The 24,865-nt window shown below is 36.3% G+C and overlaps 1 protein-coding gene across 5 annotated transcripts in view; it reads left to right on the top strand.

The window, feature by feature from the left end:
- The window catches only part of LOC122838725 (arf-GAP with coiled-coil, ANK repeat and PH domain-containing protein 2-like), a 55,040-nt gene that overhangs the window by 6,642 nt on the left and 23,533 nt on the right, over nt 1–24,865 (top strand). For all 5 annotated transcript variants that reach the window (XM_044129631.1, XM_044129629.1, XM_044129628.1 and 2 more), the window contains exons 2-9: nt 5,697–5,754; nt 8,984–9,103; nt 9,533–9,586; nt 12,301–12,359; nt 13,549–13,732; nt 18,192–18,236; nt 18,344–18,439; nt 23,585–23,659. In XM_044129631.1, coding sequence (XP_043985566.1) covers nt 5,697–5,754; nt 8,984–9,103; nt 9,533–9,586; nt 12,301–12,359; nt 13,549–13,732; nt 18,192–18,236; nt 18,344–18,439; nt 23,585–23,659 — 691 coding nt within the window. The remainder of the gene's footprint in view (nt 1–5,696; nt 5,755–8,983; nt 9,104–9,532; nt 9,587–12,300; nt 12,360–13,548; nt 13,733–18,191; nt 18,237–18,343; nt 18,440–23,584; nt 23,660–24,865) is intronic.

Genomic DNA, 24,865 nt, shown 5'->3' with positions numbered 1-24,865 from the left:
TTTAGTTCATAATTGTTTGGTTTGAGGTGTTTCATTGTTGGATAATTTTTCCCACTGACTTTGAACTGTTTAAATAAGATGTTGTTTTTATGTCTGTAAGCAGCTGATTAGCATGTCAAAAGATCAATAATACCTGAACTATGACCCACCTGCTGGATAAGACCAAAGAGCAGAGAGAGCAGAGCAGAAGCCTCTTAATATTTGTTGGAAGACTGACTGCTACTGGAGATTCTTCCTGCCCACAGCAACATGAACCTCTGTGATTCTTTGAAGATACTTGGATGATATGAGTTACAACAACATTTAATTTCCCTTTGGAATCAGTCAAGTACAAGATGGCGCTCTTCCCCAACAGTGAGCTGAGAGGTGTTTATATTTTTATACTTCCCTTAACATTCTACCTACTCTGCATCCTGGCAAGATAAATCTGGCTCCTTTTTTCTTGTTACTAAGAAAAATGGGACTGTGCGTCATGCCATGTTTTACCTTAGGGAAACAGAAAATCATAAATTATTGTCAGCTCCTAGAAATTATGAACCACTTGAAATAGTAAAATAAAATGAAAATAGTTCAGTTACGTTAGTTTTAAAGAGATGCTCTGGGGTATTTTCAAATATTGCTTTTTTTACACACTTAGAAAACAATACAGTGTAAGAATAAGCCAGTGCTTCTTTCACACATTTGTATCTGGAAGTTAAATCTGACCATGTCTCTAAAAACATTATATAGAGAGGATTAAATTACTAACTTTCATTAGAAAGAACTCTTAACATTTCTACCACTGATGATGTCTGTTTTTGATTTTCCTTCTGAACGATGTTTTTGTTTCTCTTTCCCTGAAAACCAGAGTAGTTTCGAGTTAACATTTTCATCTGATCCTTATAACTGGAGGAAATTCAAAATAAGTGTATATGAGATGGTCTTGTAGTATTAGTTTGTGAAGCCTTGTAGACCCCATCAGGCCAACAGAATGAGTTACAAATCTGTCTCATCTGCTCCCTTCTGAACGTAGAGCGTAAACAGGTCGGCAGCTGGCTGCCAGCAGCTGCACGAAGTTTCAGAAGAGGTGCTTTCTGTTTTAAATCAAGTCATTAAACCGCTATTGTAGAATCGGGTGTCTGTCTTTAGTTAAGATAAAAATAAAAAAAACACATCTGCAAGGAAGTCGAATTTTTGTGGCCAAGTAATTTATTCCTGTAAGAGTCCAGAGCCTTGTCTTATTTTTGTTCTTGGTCATTTTCAGTGAGAGCGTTGTAGTCGCCCGCTGAAAAAAATAGCAGTTTTATGTGAATGTTTACCCAAAAACCACCTCAACTTCAGTTACACTTCGAAAGAATGGAACTTTGAGACGTTTATTTTTTAGACATGTTTGGAAGATTGGCCTGAAGCCTGCAGCTTTTGTTGAAATTCTCATTGATTCAATATTGACTTACAGGACGAATGGAGTTGATCGTTTAGAACATCTGCATAGAATTATGCTACTGAAATCTATTTCTAATCTAGTCAACTTCTCTTTCTGGCATGTTGTATTCATCAGCATCCTTTTATACACTCATAGTCATAAAGAGAACCAGGGCCAAACATTTCCTCAGTGATGTTGAAGAGGCCTGTTTTTAACTGATGTGGTTCACAAGGCAGGCTTTTTTTAATTACTCTTTTCATGGCCTCTAGTCCCTCTTCTACAACACATCTCAAAATCAATACTCTAAAGTTTCTAGAATAAAATATTAGAAAATGTGACCTCTCTCAGACCAGAGAAGAGGGAAATAACTTCTACATTTTGGTGTTTTCTCTAATCTGATTACTATATTAAACATGTCACTGATACTGAACATAGCTTTAAAAATTTTTTTCGATATGTAACACTACAATGAATGCAGTCAACACAATCTGGTAGTCCCTGGGTATGATGCTTTCCTTAATGGGAAAAATACCTTTTAGTATTTAACTAGATGGAAAACCTCTTACCAGCCAAACTGCATTTCTGATTAATTATGTTTATATACTGTTATGTTACTGCAAATACTGACAGTAATGTGATATTGTTGTATATTATTGATAGTGTGTTGTATTATAATGGAAAAATATTTTGACTCAAATATGTTTCAGAAGAAAAAGGGAAAAAATGTTCCACTTGTTTGGTTTCTTGTTTTTTTTCTTGTTTTGTTTTGTCGTTTTTATTGGATAATCCTCTGATTACATTATTTACACTTCCGTCCAGCTGCTTTCCCGGTTTGACTTTTTTGTTTCGCCAGACCTGGAAGCAGAATGCCTGCGTCATCATCTATTCTCGCTTCTTATCACATCATCTCTGAGTTATCAGACACGTTGGCTCTGAAGAGATTAAAGCAGTTCATGAAGTAATCTAATTTTGCAATAATAACATATCACTGTTGAGAGAACCTCAATAAGCATCTGAAGTAAGCCTTTCCAGTCTTGATCCCATTACTTTTCATTTGTTTGACATTTCCAGATGTTTGCTAGCAACATGTAATATCCACTACATGATTGAAGAGTGCTTCCAACCACCTTTGAGCTGCAGTAACCTTTAAGTAATAGGTTCTGTGTAACCTTATCAGTATCTGACCGCATTGTGCGGCAATTCTTTACCCGCCCATCTTCACTGTGATGTTACAGTTCACTGAGCTTTGCAAGGTTTTATTTATGCATAACTTGCATAAAATCAGTCTGGTTCACATTTGGGTTATAAGAGAACTGTTGCATGACTTTATTTGTTTTCCTTTTTTAGAAAGAAAATAATATTTTTTCTTATTTAATTGGTGTACTCTGAATCATAACCCAGCCATCCAACTTAACATTAATCTATGTTTTGTTGTCGCACAGGTTGTCTGGTGCAACTAACCTTTGTACAAAAAATATTTTAGACATAAATGTCAATGTGCTTCTCGACTGATAAGATATGCTCCTCCTTGCTAAGTTAGCTAGTTAGTTTTCCCCAAGTTTGACGCTGTATGTTATGGTGTTATGGCCAAACACCTCAACATTTATCCTAAAAAGCTAAGTTCTTCGGTAGCCACTGGCTGAATTTGATAGAAATTGTTAAATAATATAGGAAATAAATTGTAAAATGTGTTCTCTTTAGATTGCATGTTCATTATGTTTGTTTGTAATAGTTATAGGAAGTTATGTCTATTTGGTTTTTGTTGGGGCTTAATTGAATCTTAGTTGATTGTTTTTTGATGAAAATAATAAAAAAAACAAAAACCCAAAAACTAGAATGGACTGTTCTATTTTTTATGTAAGAATCTGGATCTGAAGCTTCTTCCAAACTGAGTTTCTGTCTCTTTAAATATCTGTGTTTATTTTTGGGCCTCGTTCTTTCTTCCCATCTGCTGAAACCAATTATTCAACTTGGCATTGCTCTACAGTCGGAATATCAGAGTCTGTTATGGATTCCAGGTTAAGGACCGTCAGTGTTTCCTTGAGGATTTCTGCTTATTCTTTACATACTGTCTGCCTTCTAATGAGCAGCGTTTCTAAATTAAAAGAGGCTTGTGCGTGCTTGTGCATGTGTTACATTGAAAAGCTTGCAGCTTTTGTTCTCTTCTGCTTTTTGCTCGCTCTCCAAGGCCAGATATGTAAGGCAGCGGCCCAAGTTTTTGTTTTGAGCGGGCCCCTCCTTTTCTTATCCTCTGTCAGCACTTTCACAACTTCACCACACTGGCTCAAGTTTCAAGATTATGGGGAAAAGCTCATGTAATGGTGTTTGGCTATGGAATGAATGTGAATTTCAAATTAGTTTGAGTTTTATTCACCAGTACTTAATCTAGAGCTTTAAATGATTTTAATATCCTTTTACCAAAGTAAAATCTCTTTATCTCAGTGATTTATTTATTTATTTAGATTTTTTTGGTGAGTGGCCTGAAAAAAAGTATTTTATTAAAGAAATACTTTGCCTGCTACAACAGATGAGGGTAAAAAGTTCACATAAGATGTTCTCAAGCTTTGAACACAGCCAGCGTCTGTGTGTGAGAAGCATGCTCTTCATTGCTTTTGACCCCGCTTCTGGCCTTTGAATCTATTTTAGTCCTAAAGTTCATCCTTTTCTGTTTGGGTCACAGAAGCAGTCAACTCTTTTCAAGCTGAAAAGCTATCTCTATTGAGATTAAACCTACTTTTTTTTATGTCTTCCAGGTTGTATGTATGAGTGTGGAAGATTAGGTTTTAGACCTACAAATGTGATTTTTATGTTGCATGTTGGATCCATCACTGAGTGTAGCAACTGTGCTATGAATTAAGAAATTAGGAAGAGCAAATCTTAAAATTAGACAAACTAAAAATTATTTGCTAGTTAGGGCTTACTCGGTAGCTTATTTGTAGTACTAGAGCAGAAAACATTAACTAACCAGGATTTAAATACTGATATAAGGTATCTTGAGGATGAAGCAATGATCTTTAGCTTTTTGATGCATTTTATGAGTAAAACCAATGTTTTTTTTAAAGTAGATTACATGTTCATATTTTATGGCAAGTGAAGAAATGGAAAGCAATTTGGAAAAACTACCACTTTTTGCGTTGTGAAACTCCAATGTATTTCCACAGTGATAAATACAGGAAATTACTTTTTGTAGATTTTTTTTTGTGGTTGGACTATTCTGCTGAGTCAACCTTTAACAGTCATGTGCTGCATTTGTGCAGAGCACTTTAGCTGAATGTGTAGCTGAAAATACTTCTCTGTGATTGCCTGATTCTGTCTGATGGTTCATTTACATAATTTTAGGTTGTGAGCAAAGATACAGAGAGCAGATAGAGCAAGAGTTGTCATAGTTGAGCATGTGTCAGAACGCTACTGATATTTAAAGGCATATTCCTCAAATTATTGTTCAGTAACTTAGATATGTGCGCACACATCAATCTCACTGATTGAACAATGCACACTCAAGTTAGTGGCACAAATATATGAGTTTTACCTCTCCAACATTATTCTACTCTTGATTATTTTTGCTTTAACTCTCCAACATAAAACAGGAAAGGATCATTTATATTCACTGATTACTCTTCTCTCTTTCAGCAGTTTACATCATTTATAGTAATATAATTTCAGTATAGAATGCACAATTTATAAAAAAAAAAATTTATTACAAGGAAAAAGTGGTTTTAAAAATAAAACCTTTGATATAGACACATGATATAGCATGTAAATATTATCTAAGACCTTAAACTGGAGTGAGGGGCTATTTTATGAAAATAAATCAAGATGTTGGTTGTTAAAATTTTGGTTTATTGTTATCTTTTTACGATATTTCTCATTTAGAGATTTCCAGTTTCTCACATTTTAATCACAAGCTTACAAGGGTTTCTAACATTCAAGTACAGCAACAGTAATGTGTTAAACTGTGCACATTAAAATGTAGGAGAGCAGAGATTAACTCAGATGGAGCTGGGATGAGTCATTTAAGTCTCTTCTTCCCTCTGTGATATTCTGCAGCTCGTAGTCTGCTGATCCTGCAGAGACCCAATCTGTGCTTTGTCACATTTTAAAGGGCAGGATGCCAGTCCTGATTTCCGCTCAGAGGCCTGACCCAAAATGGCAGCTCTCACTTTAGCTGCCTCCACCAGTTTCTGTGTTTACACATGCTTGTGTCAATGTTCCGAAGAGCCATAATACATGTGTAGTTTTGTGAGGTGCTCAAGTTCAAACCTTTATGTTTTTGTTTTTTTTCTCCTCCTCACAGAGCAACCATAGAGGAAGTGGAGGGGGATGTGTGTGAGTTGGAATCCAAGCTTGACAAAGTGAGTACCACCCATGAAAAACATTGCTTAATTGTGCATTTGCTCCACGGTGAGAGCTGGCAGCTGCAAACGGACATTCTGAGTGGGAAGGTGCAGGTTTATCCCAGCCCTCTGCTATATATCCTCAGGCAGACTGCTTTTGCAGAAGAAATAAAATATATTTAGACAATGTAACTAAGATGTGTAAGATTTAGTTTGCATTAGTGAAAGTGCATGATTGTAATACAGCTGTGATATTCTGTAATGGTAATGTCAAGATAAAAAAATAACCTCTACAATCTCAATGTACATACACAGTAACTTACCTGACTTATTTGTATTTGGTTATTCAAGTCAAAGACTGTTTATTCTAACAGTTTTGCCAATCAAAACTGAGAACGCGAGGAGTCAAAAATGCCCTATTTAACTATAGATGTATTATGAGAATGCACAAGGACAACATTCAATATATTTTAGTCCTCCTCCCATTGGGGACTCAATTTTTTCTGTACTAGTAGCATAAGATTGTTTGCATTTCATTTGTTTATGAAATGCAAACAAACGTATTTACACAGATTTTCTGAAACACGTCTCAGACTATCGACATGAAGGCATTACAAGCTGCTTCGCCGTTACTGAATCTGGGAAAAGGTTGCGGTAGGTTGCAACGCTGTGTAAAAAAAAAAAAAGGTGTATGAGGATTAGCATTATTTTTAAACTGTCTTTAGCATTACATGTTAGCGATTAGTATGTGGATTGTTGCTAAGAAAAGCTTACATTGAGACTGGAGATCAACTGAGTGCAGTGACTGTGTCTCAGGTAATTGTAGTTTAAAGACACCTGTTCATTTACTGGTTAATCATGATTCCTGACTACCATGAAGACAAAAGTACAGGTCAAGCAAATCAGAGAAAATGTGACTGAGAAATAGAAGTTAAGGGATGGATACAAGGTCAGCTGAATCTATGATCAAGAAGGGAACGAAATGTGTAAATCAGTCTAGATCAAACTAATCTCACAAACTGAGGGAGCCTGCAAGGAGGACACGAGTGAGAGAAGCCAGTATGGCTATGTTGAAGGAGTCAGAAGCTTCAACAGCTGAGAAGTGAAGCATGGTAGTGGCAGCATCATAAACTGGGGATGATTCTCGGAAGCAGGCCCTGGAAGGCTTATGAAGCTAGACGTAAAATGACTACAACAAAATATATGGAAGACATTTTGTTTCAATCTGCAAGAAAACATTTATTTATCCAGCAAGACAATGACCCAAAGCATTCAGCTAAAATCACACAGAAATGGTTTAAGGACACTAGTTGGATCTTCTGGAGTGGCCCAGTCAAAGCCACAGGAAGAATGGAGTAAATTTGCAGCATCCTGATAGAAATCTATTCTCACACATCCCGTTCTGTGATTGCTTTGAAATAAACATCTATTAAATACTGAATTGAAGAGAGTGAATATTTAATTTATTCACTTTTTTTTTTTTTTTTTTAAATCAGTTTCATTTAATGTTTTTTTTATTTTTATTGGCCAGAAAAGACATATTTTGTTGATCATAATTGTTTTGTAAAAGCAATAAAATGATATAAAGATCCATGCAGGTGAATACTTTTTATACCCAGATCTGAAAACCATAAATTCCCCGACATCCACCGCCCTGCAGAGTTCATCAGCTGTGTTCACTACCTGAGAACTGGGCCGCGGTCCCGGGAGAACCCACTGCATTGTTCCTGACTCTTACAGTCTCAGAGCCCCACCTCTGTGATTCAGCCTCGGCCTCACTTCCCCTCTTGCTGTGGAAAGGAAGGATCTGCCAGATAGTGGGTGTGTTTGCGTGCATGAGTGTGGCTGTGACAGTGTGTAATGTCACCCATGTCTAGGGTGGAGTCCTTCTTCGACAGACCAAAGTTCAGCTCTTTTTATTTGGAGCTCGCAGTTTGCCCGGTCAGTTCACACACAGGCATGTTGAATAAAAAGTAAACATGTTTTCAGAGCGGCAAAGTGAAAGCCTTTTATTTTTAATGATGTGGATTAATATTCTTTGAATATGACTTTACTACTGTTGACTTTCTTTAAAATCTTAAAATAATCTAACAGTAACTTGCATTATTCTACCACAACCGTGTGTATTTTTATACTGTTAAAGAAAAAGGATACAAAATGCAATTTACTAAAAATTGTATTTATCTTTTTATCAGTTAATCAAGTTGCTGCTCTTTGGATGTAGTTGCTAACACTTTAGCTTCATGGCCAGAAGGGCAGCACTAGTTCAAATCTTGGCTTTTGGCCTTTCTGTGTAGAGTTTGCATGTTCTCTCTGGTTTCTTCCCACCATCCGGAAACATGCATGTTTGGTTAACTGGAACATCTAAATCCCCCTTCGGTGTGTATGTGGGAAAGGCTGTGGGTACCATGATGGACTGGCTGTCCTTGGTTTACCCTTTTGCTCTCAGTCCTCTTTACAGCATGAATAAGCTCAAGCTCCCGGTGACTCTGGATTACTATTTATCAAATGTAGAAAATGGATGAATGATTAGTTAAACAATTTCTCGTTATTTGCATTTTCCTGAAGCAATTTAGCTGCTTTGAACACAAGCACACACTTATGTTCATTGTCATATCTGGTAAAATATTCCAATCCATCCTGTTGGCAGATAATGCAAATTTTTTTTGTTCTGAGAATGATAATTTCTCACATGACTTGTGAGATGTCTAAACTTAATCAGTGGTTTTAAATGCAACAGATTTTTGATAAACTGGAATAAGACAGAAACCATAAATCTATCAGAATGTCCATAGATGAAAATTTAATGGGAGGAGTAATTTTAGGGATTGTTTTGGATTAAACCTAAACTTATCTCATAGGAAATTTAAAAAAGTATTTACTTTAAGTAAAATAAAGAATATTTTAGAACTACCAATAGTCCAGATATTATATTATGTGTTGATTCATATCTGATTTTATAGAGGTATGGGGCAATACATGTAAAACCAAAACTAAATATTTGTGACACAAAAGAAAGCATAACGTGAACACCAGACAACATATTAATAAACTGTTTATTCAAATATCTTGAAACTAAGGAACTTGGCTAATTTAAAAATGGTACAATTTAAAAATGGTCTAATTTTAACATTTTTAAAAAAAGCTAATTTAAAAAATTTGTAAAATTTTTAAATTGCTATTTGTTTCTGTTTTCTAATAACCTTTGTTAACATTTACATCATCAACTTCTCCTTTGTTTCCCCAGCTGGTGAAGTTGTGTATTGGGATGATAGATGCTGGAAAAGCCTACAACGCAGCCAACAAGCAATTTGTCAACGGGATCCGGGAGCTTGCCCAGCAGTCTGCCAAAGATGAAGTCATTGAGGTAAACAATAAAATAATCCAACCTCGAACGAGATCAAAGAAAGTTCCCACCTTCAAGGGTATTTTTGTTTGATTTTTTTTTTTTTCCTCGTCCTGGTTACTCTTTTCGTTTTTATTTAACAAATTTTTTTCCTCCATTAAATGTTTTGGATGAAATAAACTATGCTATAACATGGCTCATAAAAGCCCGTGTCCACTTCTTGTTGTGAAGACCAGATGTTTTGTTTTCTCTTGTGAATTTCTTCCTCTCTGCCAGTGTGTGTAGTTGTGTAACGTCACTAGTTTTTCTTTTTTCTTTTTCATCTAAAGATTACTGGTTTCCTTTAGTTCGTACCTATGATAAATTGTGTTTGTCCAACCTTTGCTGATTTGCTTTGTCTTCTGTTATTGCCTATTTTCATTTTCATTTTCTTCTTTCTTTCTTTCACAGTCCAGCCTCACAAAGTTTGCTGAGAGTCTGCAGGAGATGATCAACTATCACACGGTACGCTGTTCTGTGAAAACCGGATGGATTCCCAATAGTTGTTCTTTTCCTTTCAGCTGTTGGCTGATGACAAACCCAGATGGGCAGATAGTTCACCACAGCTGTTTAACTCTCAGTTTCTATTCGCTGCTGGGAAACCCAGCAGCAAACCACTGGACAGAAAATTTCTCCAGTGCCTTTTAAAAAAAATATGTTTTTCTTAGGATCAGTTTTTAGTAAACCTGATGCTAAAATTTAATGTCTGAGTTAACAACCCCAAAGCTTAGTGCTGCTGAAAACATGTCTAAGTAGCTAACACTATCCGCCATAAAAAAAAAGTGGTTAGCTGAAAGCTATTTGGGTAGAGTGCATGTTGTGGAGCACAGGAATTTAACTGTTAGAATAAATTATGCATCATTGGCGTCAGCATAGTCATGGTCAATTTTTTATGATGCGGTTATCACCCTTCAGGACAATTCAACACTTTAGAAGAAGTATTTAAGATTTTAGATGTGAGAAACTCACATGTTGCTCTTACAGATTTAGTGTCATATTGCTGCAATATGACACTTTTTCATTTTCAAATGTGGGATATTTGCTAATACGTAGCAGCCATTCCCAGGTTCTTGAACTATTTAGGCACCTGCCTTGACAGATTTCATTATGTGACGACTTTGATTTAGTCACATCCTGACTTGTTAGTGTCTGATTGGGATTGTAGTTGCATTTAAAGAAGAAGGCACAGCTTTCTACTTTATTAATTCTAATTTAAACACAGAGAAGAGGCACAAGATGAGCTAGAGGCTCTACTTATGCAGTGACTGTTCCAGTGTTGGTCCTCCTCCTCAAGTCTTTTCTCTGTTAGCCAGCTTTACTCTGTCAATCTCACTGCTTAAGTCAAACTATGAATTATTCTACATAGAAATTAAATTTTGTTTCTTTTACTTTATAGCTATTTTTCTGTTAATTTGAAAATAAATTATGTGGCCAATTTTTGAATTTCAGTTTTTTTGCCTTTCTAATACAAATATTTTACAAATTACAATTTTTGTATTTTCTCCCTTACGTTTTTATATTTGCATAGCTGTCATGATGTGTAACTGTGGCAACAAAGAATTGTCTTTACAACTCAGAGCAGCTAATTAGCATCTTAAAAGCTTAAATACCAGAACTACAAACTCAAATCTTTCCTGTCCACAGCATCACTATCCACAACAATCTTTAGAAGATACTTGGACGGTATCAGTTGCAAACGCAATTAATTTACCACTCGGATAAATAAAGTATTTTTGAATTCAATTGAATAATAAAGATTTCACAATATTTTTTTGTCATGCCTTCCTTCTCTTGTTGGTCATTTTTTACTTATATTAGGACCAGAAGCTGCACTGTGCAAGTGTGAGAGAGAATAGCTGCTGTAACACAGGTTTTCAATAATATTTTAGAATAATAAAGTAAATAAGGAGAAACATTTCCAAACCCAGTTTTTTACCTGGCAGACATTCAGCTTTGCTTATTGTGTTCAAACCTCCTGTTATTTGCTGATAATTTCACTTTCTCACAATTTGTCGCAGCCTGAATGAAACACAGAATATGTTGGATGGCTTCTTAAATAAGCTAAAAGGCGCTAACTTTGGGGTTTCACTCAGTAACAACTTCCGCACCGAAGACGGTTGTTGCCAATTTGACCTTGTGGAGCTTATGTATGGTGCGGTCAAGTTTAAAACTTTCTGATTTCAGTCACCAGACAATTTCTCAGAGCATCTCCCTGCTAATATTGATGGATAAATGATAAAACCTTGAACCTACAGAAAGTACAAACTGTTTTCCTAATTTAACCAAACTAATTCATTGGTGGCAACTAGATTTTCCCAGCTGTGGTTCTTGTTGTTAAGTTTACCAGTTTTCTATTACGATCCAGATTTAGATTGAGAATGTATTTGAATTCAAGGATGATTTATCTGTATTGAAAAGAAAACTATGATGAACCAACCTCTCTGTTACAGGTGCTAAGAAAAGATTGATTCTATGTTGGATATAGATGCTAGCTGCCACCAATCCAGTTGTAAGAGATAAATAGTAACAAACCTGCTCAGACTTGGATTTTAAACAATGAAATGCAGAACTTGAACCCCATAGTGACTCCACTCTGGTCCCCTAAAAGCCTCCAGGAGTCGTGCTGTGAGCCTGCGACTGTTACTCATCTGAGGCGACTGTGGCCGTATCAGCTGACTGCCTGATTGGTTTTTGCCACTCGGCGACCTTTCAGCACATGATCTGCTCAAACACAGAGCTCAATCTGTTAGTCAGTGATTTCCTCTCCCAGGCACACTGCTCATATTGTCTTCAGGCTCTACTTAAAGTGCTTGTAGGGTCTTATTTTGTGCTGGGGATCTCATTTTTTAAGGAAGCGTGCAGGTTAATGAGGGCATGACTCACCAGCTAGAATAAACAGTTTGCGTCATTCATTGTGTTTATCTCTTTATGAGGGGAGTTTACAGAGTCGCTGTGTTTGTGTAAATTTAGTTTCCTAATTACAGCCTGTGATGTTAACAAAATCCCTCCATAACTGAGATGGTGAATGCTGACTGGTTTGAAAAAGGAAACCTATTGCTGTTTCTGTGGTTGTTCTGGATAAATACACGCCATGTTAAGCGTTTAAAATGTTAATTTATAGTTTGTCAACATATGTGGATAAAGGAGCTAAACTATCTTTTTTTTTTCTTTCTTCACAGATATTGTTCGATCAGGCGCAGAGATCAATCAAGACTCAGCTGCAAACATTTGTGAAAGAGTGAGTGTCAATGAAAGAAAAGAGCAAAAGCAGAAAATAGTCTAGATATTTGATATTTGACGTGAACATAAGCAGCCAACATTTAGGAAATTTAATGTTGAGGAGAATAAACAGAAAGAAGAACAGAAATGTTTTTTCACAGTTTCGATTTACAGTCAAATGTTTTTTGTTTTTTTTATGGTGCCTTACAGAAGTATTAATTCCTCCTTGCAGTTTCTTCCACTTCTTTTTATGGGAAAGCCACATTAGGATTTTATGAAGACCTAGACAAAGTAGCGTTTAATTTCAAAATATAGGGAACTGTCAAAACTTTTTTTTTTATGAGAAAAAAATCTGAAAGTGTGATTAATTTTTATTTATCCCTCTTGATCTAAAACATTTTCTGGAGACAGAGATTTCTGGCCAGTCCAGTTTGCAAACTGTCTGAAGTTGAGGTGGAATTGAATCTTTAGGTCTTCTTCATCATCCTACTTGATTACACTATCAGCTTCTGAATAATGGGGACTGAATACAAATGCTTGAGATACTTTTCAGATTTTTATTTGTAAAATATCAAAATACCAAATAAAACCCCTGTTATAATATAGTTTTGGTTGCTGCTAGAATACTAAAAGTGGAAACGTTCAAGGTGTATGACTACTTCTTCCAACTTGCATTATCATATCTCTGTGTTTTAAACGTCGGCCTGAAAATTCAGACCATTGGCATAATTACAGGAAGCAGTCACAGCTCGGGATTAATTCATTAGCAGGATTAACAGTTTTAGCTTCAGGCACGCCAAGACTGAACTCCCACGTTATCAGCTCCAATACTTCTAAGGGGAAGCTAGAAACTGTTCTTATTTATTGTTACTCCCAAAAACCTCAAAGGGAAAAGGCTGAGTCCCTTTTCTAAGAGCTTTGATAATAGCAATGGAAAATATGTCCATTGCTATTATCTCTTGAAACCTAGCAGAGATTTCCAGAATTACCTTGGACCTTACTGAGTTTGTTTTTGTATGGCCTTACTGAAAGATGAGCATTTCTTACTTCAACAAGTCACTTTACCCATAAAAGACCACTGAAGATAATGAGAAACGCCATAAATTACTGCTTTGTGAGGCATTAGCCACATATTCCCTAAAAATGTAATTATAAAATAAAATAAACTTGTTTGAAATGCTGAAATTTTCCATTGTCCTTCTTTGCAGTGACCTGCGAAAGTTTAAAGAAGCCAAGAAACAGTTCGACAAAGTTAGTGAAGAAAAGGAGAATGCGCTTATCAAGAACGCTCAGGCTCCTCGCAACAAGCAGCATGAAGTGGAGGAGGCCACCAACATCCTGACCGCCACACGCAAATGCTTCCGACACATTGTCCTCGACTACGTCTTACAGGTATGCTGACTCTGTGGGATTTAAACACAGAATAACGGCAGTGCACTGGGGAACAGTTTGATATTTCTACATCATGTTGCAACAGAAATTTTAGTTCTAATCTTGTAGCACTGTTTAGCAGAACATTGTGCTTTACCAAATGGTGCACAAGCAATTTTTAACAAGGCTTTAAATAGAGCAACATTTTGCTGATGTGCAGCTTAAAGAATGAGCTGTGCTGTCATAGTACCGTTTTTATCCTAACTTACAGATGTGTGATACTTCAGGGAAGTCAGCCTTGCAAAAATCAGCATATTATGAAATAAATGTATTTATATATTCAAGGGATTTAATGTGCTAGAAGGCCTACTTGTGAAGTGGAAGCATGTTTTTTTTTTTTCTATTTACTTTCACAAGTAGAAATGTGAAACATCTGGTATGCATTTGTGCTCAGGTCCTTTTCTCTGATTCCCCTGAATAAAATCTGGTGCAGCCAGTTGCCATCACAAGTTGAATTATTAGTAAATAGAGTGCAGCTTCGTGTGATTTAATCTGTTTAGATCCAGATGTTCTGTGAAGGCTTGCTTTTAAGGGAAACTGCCAAGAAGACAACAAAAGTTAGCAGAAAACTGAAGGTGCTCTTGTTGTGGTGGAAAACTAACAATGCGTATCAATCAACCAAACTTTATTTATGGAAGATCTTTCATGTTTCAAAGTTTAAAACAGACAAACAAACATTCAACTTTTAGAAACACACAATGAAATGATCAGAATGGTCGAACAGAGTAATTATGTTGATGTGATTTAACTTTCATTCAACTTTGCGCTTGGAGTAATGGCTATAAAAAGATCCGCTGGCTGTCATATTATCTCCCATTTCTCCCAGGATCATGTTAAGTAACGGTAAGAAAAAGACAAATGACTCATTTCTCCATCAACCCGTTCATCAAAAATAAGCTGACAAGGAAATGAAAAAGGGGAAGCTCGCAAGAAAACAACTGAAGTGTTTAATGTTAAATAAAAATGTCTGTTAGGTTTCACAAGAAATGCATTTTTATACATCAAGATTTAACACTTTATTTCCAAGACACATCACAAGGCAGGTGTGATGAGAAGTGTTGCATTTTTGCAAGTCTTTCTTGCTGTAAAGTACTTGCATATAGTCCATCGCATCAGCTGTGTCTGTGAGTCTCAGCTCCTCTAATTACTTTGTGATTTCTGATAAAGCAGCTGCCAGCACTTTCCATTCAATCTCCGTCCAAAGGAACATTCACTGCTACATTTGTACCATTTTCCCCCAAAAGCAGACTTCAACGTTCTGCTTCAGCTCTGCATAATCGCTGCCTTTATAAAATAAAGCCTGACTGTGTGGAATTAGTTTAGTTTTTATCAGACTCTTTAGTTTGCTTTCAGGAAATCTTTAAATGAGCTGCTAGCTCAGCTGATTTAAATGGGCCTTTTAAAAGCTTTATATTTGGTTAGGGTTGTCAGCATTTTAAAACTCCGCCCTCAAGCAGTGCTTACTGGAATATTTAAGAGATTTCAGCTTTATTTCTTTCATTTCTTCTAGATTATGGGTTATGTAGTTTAAACTGACATTCTGGTTGGTGGGGGAAGGAGAAAATATAGATGAGACATTGTGCTTTAGTTACATTAACCAAACTGTGAGGAACAAAGCTATGTAATAAATAAAACAATAATTAAGTGTTCACGCCTTTTCAAACAGAATAAGTGGTGTTAAGCTACTTATTTTGGTCTTGGTTATGTATATACATGTTCTTTTTCTATCCTACTGATTTATTGCTTTCAAAAAACCTGTTTGAAATGAATAAATCAAATAAAGCGCTAAACATTCAGGCTCTGGATACTACTACAGTTTCATGAAAGATTTCCTGACTAGTTTCATCTTTTTATCCCTGAAATGAACACCAATTCTTAACATTTAAATAAAAACTAAGACCACAAGAAACAAAAAGCTATGTCAGCTCTTGGTAGACAAGAACCTGAAACAATAACTTATTTTGTCTTTGTCTACGATTAAATTAGACAAAACTTTTCTTGTTAAATTTTTTTTTTACTTCATTCAAAATCAAAAGCTTACGTAAATTATTTGGTAAGAAAATGTATTTTGGTTATCACAAGTGGAATCATGAAAAGTTTCAAATTGATTTAATGTTAGACGAGAAAAAGCAAACTGTATATGTTAATGTAAACAATGGTTCCCGCTATAAATAGATTGTGTTCAGCTGTATCTGGGCTTCTTTGTTATTTAGAAATACACAAGTAAACAGTTTTTGCAGAATTTGCATTTGGTGACAGTAACTTACTGAAACTGACAGGCCCTAAAAACAGAGACAAAATCGCCCTCCCCCCGCCAAAAAAAAAGATATAGAAAACTCTTAAATAGACATGTTGTTTATTTCTTTTCAGAACATTTTATACATGAACTTTTTTTAGCCTCCTCCAAGCTGAAACACAGGCAAATATGGGCCTAATTGTGCTAAGATTCTGTTTCCCTTCCGCACGGCAACATGTGACTTACCACAACTGAGCAACCAGTTGTAATTGCCTGTAACTTTTGCCTATGGCTGTTGTCTCAGCCCCGTGTTGCACCAGTGTAACTAAATCGGTGTCGTTTTGACATGCCACTTTAGGCACAATTACAAACTGCCTGCCATCAAAAGAGAACGGCAGGGGGAGGCCCATAAAAGCTGTGATGCTTCAGCTACTGTGGCAAAATAATGACTCTTTCCAGGATGAAAGTTAAGATCTTTGTAGGAATACAACTGTGGTCAGTTTTGCCTTACAACCATGAAATTATCACCTGCCGCAAAAACAAACCCAAGCTTTTGTTCTCTGAGGTACCAGTGATTTGGGAGCATGCTTTTCTGACCACAAACAGTTCCCTGTGTGTAAACAAACTAACCTGAGAGTTTGGAGCGTCTCTTGTCTTTTCTAGCAGCTAAAAGCACCACTTCACCTGGTGGGACCTTTCTGTCTCAATAAAATGCATCTGGATAAATTAAAGTACGACAAACGTGACGCACCATTGTATAAATTCATTGCACCCAGAAAGCAATGAATTCATTTATGATAAAAGCTTATACTTACTGGATACACAAAATTCAGTTTCTCAGAAAATTTTAATGCTGCTTAAATAAAAAAAAAAAAAAAAAAAAAAAAATGAATATAATAATAATAAATAATATAGAACAGTGAGCCTGATGGAAATTATTGCCATGTAGTGGACATCATATGTTCTCAATACATGGGTGTGCCTTTTTTTTTTTTAAGAATTACTGCATCAGTTTGGCATGGCATGATGTGCGATGTGATCCCGGTTTGCGTCAATAAACTCCTGCAGGGATTTGCTTCATAATTATGAAAATATGTCTAGTTTCTTGGTTTTCTGTTTCTCATCTGAGCCTCCAATACTTTGTGACTTTTAGCATCGTGGGCAAAGTTGCATGTATCCGATGTGATTATCTCCTGGCCTGAGACTTTCTCCAGCTGACTCATTACTACATTAGGTCATAACACTTGGAATGCACTGCCCAACAATTATTCTACTCAGATATGCTTAATATTGCACAGGCTGATATTCCGATGGCAATATGTTTGCAATGTATTATGCATCCCTAGCTGCAGTTGTTTTTGTTGCTGGTTCACCATTTTCCTTCCACTTAACTTTCCATTAGTGTGCTTTGATACAACACTGTGTGAACTACTAGGTTTTTTGGCAATGACTGTTTTTTTTGTTAATCATCCAAGTGAAATGTTGTAATGTGCATAGGGAAGACATGCAAAGTCCACCATAAAAGTCTCAGCTTGGATTTCAACTCACAACCTTTTTGCTGCATCTAAGCATCTCAATATTTATTGGTTCCTGCCTATTAATATAGGCTGGCAAGTATTTAATAATTCTTTATGTATTTTTCTCAATTTTGTACGCCTTCTCTGCAACATTAACCTGAGATAAACAACCCCCGATGAAGTTTTCTATCATTTGAGACAGTAAACTGCTGCACACAGAGTCATACATAAGCAGGAACACATGAGGCTGAAGTTCAGCTGGGTAAGGAGAAAGCGACTTCAACTCTATGTTTCTGTGACATTGGGCGCCCCCTGCTGCTGAGAAAATGAACTGGCTGGAAATGGTTTCAGGAAATAGTGTAATAAATTTTATTTATTTATGTAATAGCAGGTCTTTGTTTAGCTTGATCTCTATTACCATCTTTGTCTGTATATATTTTTTGTTTTTGGTTGTTGGTCCTTTCTCTATTTGTAGCCTTAACATCAATTTTACTTTCTGTTTCAGTTTAGGTCAGCTGGTTTTATTAGATAAATAAAAATTCCTTAAAAATGTTTTCTTCCATTTATTTAACCCTTTAATAACTTACTGTGCTTTTAAATACGTTTTATGGATTTTTGTGCCATATTATGTTGTTGACTCTCACTGTTTTGCTTTTATTATTTGCAGATAAATGTTCTACAGTCTAAGAGAAGATCAGAAATCCTGAAATCGGTAAATCTACCTCCTAATCACAATAAAGCCAATTGAGTATTATCTGGGGGTTTTTTTTATACGACTGTTTGAACAATCACTGTTTGTTGTTTGTTTTTAATATGTAGATGCTGTCCTTCATGTACGCCCATCTGACTTTCTTCCATCAAGGTTATGACCTCTTTAGTGAACTTCAACCTCTTATGAAGCAGCTGGGTGGACAGGTATGAGCAGCTTTCTGAAAAACATCCAGATTACGCTGTTACTTATTCAACTATTGTGATGTCATGTTTTGGTGCAAATCCTGCTGTTTTTAAGTGTGGTGGCCTATTAGCTTTTTGTATTTAATGTCCTACCAAAAATCACCCATGTTACTTATTGAATGGTTGTTTTTTTTAGATTTGTTAGGATCTTTTTTCAGTTTGGACACATTTATTAGCTCCCATGATGTAAGTATGAAATAAAAACTTAACATTGAGCACAATCTCACTGAACAATTGGATAAAGACTTTAATTAGAAATTTTTAAGGTAAAAAATTATTGTTGTTTTAGTCTTAGTGACTGAATTATTGAAAATGTCTAGCAAACGCTTTAAGATAAATGCAACTGATGCATCTTTTAAATTTGTATTTTTAATTTTTAAAATTGCCAGTCTGCAGAGAAAGCAGGATGTTAACGAATGCAAACATTTCCAAAACCCACTGTCGGATAAATGTAGCATCTTAGAGTTGCCAAATCTTCATTTTAGCCTGGTCATTATTGAACTGTGCAGGTGTAGATCCGACCTTCTAACAAATCCATTCGGACTCAAAAGAACTCGGGGAAAAAAATAAATGAATTGACATATTAACCTCGAGTTAAAAATAAAACTCTTTCTTCAGTCAAGCCTTCCATGCAAGTAAAAATCATGTTAATCCTGTGTTAATTAAGTGCTACCACAAACTGCATTCTGCAATCTGTCATTAAGTTAAAATTGGCTCCATTTACATATCACCTGGTGGTTGTTTAAATAAAAAATACCTTCTTGAATCCTACATTGCAGGGTTTCTTCTCTGTCCTGGGACTTTACCTCAACATGTCTTAAGATTGACATGTTAGTAACAAATATTCTTGATGGTATGGCATGAAACAGAATAAATATTCATAAAGGCACAACAGTAATACTGTTGGGTACTATAGGAGTCATTTCTTTGTATTCAGTTTATTTTTTCATGGTTTTTATTTCACTCCTGGTGATGCTCAGGAAGCAAACAGGTGATAGTGTGTATGTAATTTACCACTTTTTTACCACTTGCCACATCATGACAGAAAGGTTTTACCTTTGATTCCCTTTTGAATATTTACCAGCAGAGCCAAAGCAGTCGGTTTAACTTGGATTAGATGGGTAAAATAAATTAGATTTTTTTAAATTCAACCAATCAATCGATCGAGTTTATTTGTACAGCATATTTCAGCAACAAGGCAGTTTGAATTACTTTGCATAATGAGAAGACATCATAAACGCAGGCAACACTTGTGAAAAGCAATAACAGACATTGCATTTTGTCATCTGCAGTCGTTATATGTCGGACAATGTTGTGGTTTTTTATGGGTCAAAAGCAACTCTGAACAGGTGGGATTTTACGCCTTGATTTAAAGGATGTCAGTGTTTCAGCTGTTTTGCACTTTTACGTCTGTGGGTTGAGCTGAAGAAAAGAGGAGCCATGACTCTGGACAATCTAGAGAAATTAATCATTAACTAGGGTTCACTGACCAGCTTCAAATTCTGTCAAAGCATATCGCCTAGTACGCACCTTTTTCAGTTCGATTAGTAATTGGTTAATTGAAAAACAAAAAAACAAAGAGTCAACAGATCAGCTCTCCTCAGTATTGATGTGAAGTCAAGCAGGAGGAGCTGATAAAAGAGTTTTTAACTATTCACTTGTCACTTGTGATTTTGTGGAAAAACATCATTATTCTTACAGGGCAATGTATAGATGAAAATTTATGTGATGATGTCAAACAAGTCTGCTAACCAAACCACTTAGAAGGTACTTTTAAATTGTGAGATTTCAAGCCAAAAGGATCCACCCTTACACACCGTTTCTGTTCCTATCTCATCAGTGTTTGTGTGAATCTGAGTGTGTGTGTGGTGTGTTTCCGCCTTTTGTGTATGCATGCATCCCCCAGCAAACAGGGCCAGCCCTCTGGGGCAGAACTCAGCCCAAATGTGACTTTAAGATGATTATCGCAGTGGAGCTGCTGCTGCAGTTAGCAGGAATGAGGAAGAAAGCCGCCAGGAGGCTGGAACACAGCTTTTTTTTCACAGATTCACACGGTTGATACTCAGCTGAGCGAACGCAGCGCAGAAACTGAAGGATGATGCTCAAAGTTGGAGGATATGGAGTGTGTTGAATCAGAGCTTTGAGGCAGGGATCCTCAGCAGTGTGAGATAGACCTCAGAGAAAAAGTTTTCGTGATGTTTGAACTAGATAACTAGATTTTTTTTTACATTTTGAGCAACAGCATCTCTGGGAGCCACATTTGAAAATATGGAGCAGTGAAAATCTAATTGAAGGGAAGAGCATTCCTTTGCTTCTCGAACATCTGATGCAGTGATGTCAGGACAGTGACAGGAACAAACTTTCAAATGCAGATTTTCTTTTCTGGAAGGAATAAAAGGAACTCTCAGGGCTCAAGGAAAGGACTGTAAAAAAAATACCAGACCTTGAAGAGGGAGGAAACAAAAAGCAAGAGACTTTGAATTCAAGCTGACAAACAACTGGACTATAACCCCGCTGTGGATTACAAGCCTGCCGCTCTGAATTTGAAAGAGAGCAGAAAGGAGAGGGAGATCAGAGTGTGGGCTGTGGGAAGCCGCGGCGAGAGGATTGTGTTTTTTATCATCTCTCATCATGAAGCTGAAGAAAGTGGAGAGACTGTGCAGGGAGGTGTGGAGGAGCTGCCAACAGGTATCAAGCATTGTCAAGCAATTTAAAAGAAATATATTTGAGAATTTAAGAAAAGAAACATAAAATAAACTTTGAGAAGTTTTGAGGGAAGCTGATTGGTTTGCTGGTAAGGTTTCTGGTCTTCTGGTTTTGTTACTTTTCATTCCTGCTCAACTGGCCCCACAGATCAAATCTTTCTGATTGAAACATTCAGTGACACACAACCTTATGGCTGAATGAATTCACTGGCTGTGTTCAATTAGAGGGATTTTCTGTATCTTTTCCATGAGTCATAAAGCTTGTCATTGTAGTTTTCATGTCAGCACAGATCTGTGGTCAGTCAGTCAGCAAGCATCTGCCGACTGCCGAACTCTGTCTTGGGAGCCAGGAGCTGGAAAGACAGATAAAATGTTAAATACATATTTATGTTAAATATGAGTCTGTTTTATAGAAGGCAGCAGAGAAACTGAATGGTTTTGACTGAACTGGTTATCAAAGCATAACAGAGAAAAACATTTTCCATCCTGATCTTATCAGCCTGCTGCAGTCTCGTCCACCCATTTCCGCTCTAAGCAAAACAAATCCCCACTACAGTCCTGTCTTCTCTAAAACAGCCAGATAGCAGCACAATCTGTGTGTACCTTATGGAAGTCGCCATTTTAAGATGTTTATTTATTTATTTAGTCTTCATTTACTTAAAGAAAATCCATTGATGTCCACAAAAATTAAAAATGTTATGCCATGAGGTGAATAAAGGTGAAAATGCAAAAGTTGACTGGCTGACTTTTGTTTATTTCTTTTATTTTCATCCTAGAAAGAAACCTTTCTAAATGATCCCCAAATCATCCCTTTCAGATTTAGCCCCATTTTGTATCCATGAGTTGCCATTTCCCACTTGCATTCTGTATCTGCATACCACATATACATTTATTTATCTTGTTCATTCAGTATTATCATAAACGATGAAGATAATCTAAAGTTAAAGTCTTAAGACTTGCATTACACGCTATTCCTAGTTCTTTTGGTTCTGATCCTTTTGTTTATATTATGAAATATGGCAGAATATGTCCCATGAATAAACAAAGTAGATTTAAGCGACCTTCTGGACAACAGCTTTCCTTTTCCTCCTAGCGAGTTCCTTTGACCATCTGAAATGATTAAAAATTATTTTGTGTTCTGAATAGTTTTGCAAAAAAAAAAATTAAAAATGGATCTGAATAAATCTGCTCATGTCTTAATAAATAACTAAATAGAAGCAACTCTAAGTTAAGATTTAATTTCATGCAGGACTATGAATATAAATGTAATATGAAAGTTGAAGGAATAAAATGTTTGCTTTCACTTTTGAATCCAAGTGGCACTCATTGCACCATGAATCTTTACATACAAACTTGTTGCTTCTAATGTTTGAATCATAAAATGGAGAGATGTACATTATGCTGGTAATAGTTAGCAACACAATGAGCAACATTCATTGTTTCTCTGACTTGGAGCTTGGGTGTGAAGCCATTCCTTTATCCACGTTCTGACTCCAGAGGCAGTCAATCTTTTATTAACATTTCTGTTAACTGTCCCTCTGTTAAATTTTCACATTTATTTATTGATTTAAAATTTGTCTGTCAACCTTCTTTCATATTGCAGCCAGGAAGTTTGGCAAAACCAGCCCAGTCATTTGCTGAGAAATAACTTCATGATGTGATTTTAGGTTTTTTTTGTTGAAATAAAATAAATGTTTTGAATTGTGAGCTTTCAGATTAACCACACATGCTTCGGTCTACTTTAAAACTCCAACATTACTCGATATCTGAATATTTAGTGTGCAGAGGAAACTTTGAACCTTCTTCATCACGCCTCACATTCCTCCTGCAGCCCCTCAAACACTGACCTCTAATCAGATACTGATTCTTTTGTGTTCGAGGCTGCAGACGGCATAATTTAGGTCATGCCACAGCAACAAACCCTTGAGAGACCTAGTTAAGATTTCACAGCTTTAAGGCAAACTGGCACATTTTCATTAGCAGCCTATGAACCCCAGCTCTTTATTGAAGACTTTTTTTAAGTTGCTGTGTTCTCAAAGGAGCCCTTGTTTTCCTCCCCGCATGCAGTTTTTACTGTCATTAATTTCACCCATGATCAAGCCAGCTCTACACAGCCCATTTTGTTTAGAAGAGAAAACTTGCCTTGTTTAAGTCTGATCATTGCTCGATCAGTATAAAGCTGAACATTGGCCTTTTCAACACATTTGAGGTCAAAAATAAACCTCACACTCAAACCATAAGTGGTTGTCATTCCTCAGATTCTAAGCTCTGCTATTTATCTTTGTGTAGGGAGATCATTTTGCTCTTTATGCATAAGCTAAAGCTGTTTTTGACTGAGATGTTTGGCTGTTTTTGACCGGTTGGTTTGGTAAACTGAACTATATTGTTCTTTCTCCTGCAGTTGGACCAGCTGGTGGTCGATGCTGCCAAGGAGAAGAGGGACATGGAGCAGAAACACTCCACCATCCAACAAAAGGTAAATTCACATGAACGCTGTTTCCTCATCATTTTTTGGGATTTAAATCATACATAGTCTGATGGTTTCCATACCAACACACACTGTAAGGTACATGTAGTGTATCTGGAATGTTCTCACCTGTTTACCCATTTTTCTTTGCAAAATGGCTTCAGCCCTGATTGAAGGCTAGAAAGTATCTGTGCAACATACATTTTATAAAAACGTGGCAAATATTCTTAATTGGATTAACATCTGGACTTTGACTAGGCCATTTTAACACATCTTCTGTAACAAAATTCCCCTTTGCAGCTCTGGCTGTGTGTTTTCGCTCGTTGTCCTGTTGTCCGTTGTCTTTTTCAGCCTCTAAAATTTAGCTCCATCCATCAACTCTTGATTAGCTGAAGAAAGATATCCCTACAGCATGATACTGCCACTACTATGTGCCACAGTGAAAATGCTGTTGTAAAACGTTTTCCATGAAGGCCAAAAAGTGATTTTTCTTCCTTGTTGGCTGTGTCCCCTGAAGAACACTCAAACACTTTCTCACTGTGTCATATTAAAGCTGCATTTTGCATATTTAGCACCTGTAATACTATTTTGTTTGGCTGTTTAATTATATCATGAATCTGATAAAAGATTCATGATATAATCTTTTATCAGATTATATCATGAATATGATATAATCATATTCATGATATAATCTGAATATGATTATATTCATATAATCATATTCATATTCAAAAAAACAAAAAATAAAGAAAAAAAAAACAACAACAAAAAAAAAAACACAGCCAAATTGTCAGTGCAGTCACGAACTGGCCATAGAACTCTGCTGCACACAGCACACAGCAGTCAAGGCAGACTTTTTTCAAGTCTGCCTTGAAAAAAGGGAGTCAGAAATAAAGGAAAACAATGCCATACTTTGGTATTAACTTGTTCAGTTGAGTGTGTGTTTGTCAACTGAGGGAATGTCAGTAGTAGTCCGCCCTCAGGTGTCAGGTGAGCCCTGACGATGATCTCAGCTACACACACATGCATTATTGATAGCAGACGGGAATCCGTTGCTAAACAAACTCGGTTTGGTTTCAGCGTGCTTTCAGATCTCCTGATTAGCACTTGTTTATTTCACCATTCAGTTTCTCTGCTTCTCATTTTGCTAAAGCATGCAGCAGATCAGTGGCACATCTTCTGATCTGGGACTCCTACGTCTGTTGAGTTTGATGA

The sequence above is a fragment of the Gambusia affinis genome, linkage group LG10, assembly GCF_019740435.1.
Source record: "Gambusia affinis linkage group LG10, SWU_Gaff_1.0, whole genome shotgun sequence".
NCBI lineage: Eukaryota > Metazoa > Chordata > Actinopteri > Cyprinodontiformes > Poeciliidae > Gambusia > Gambusia affinis.
Note: the sequence above shows the minus strand (reverse complement) of the source record. Positions and strands in the feature narration are given on the sequence as shown.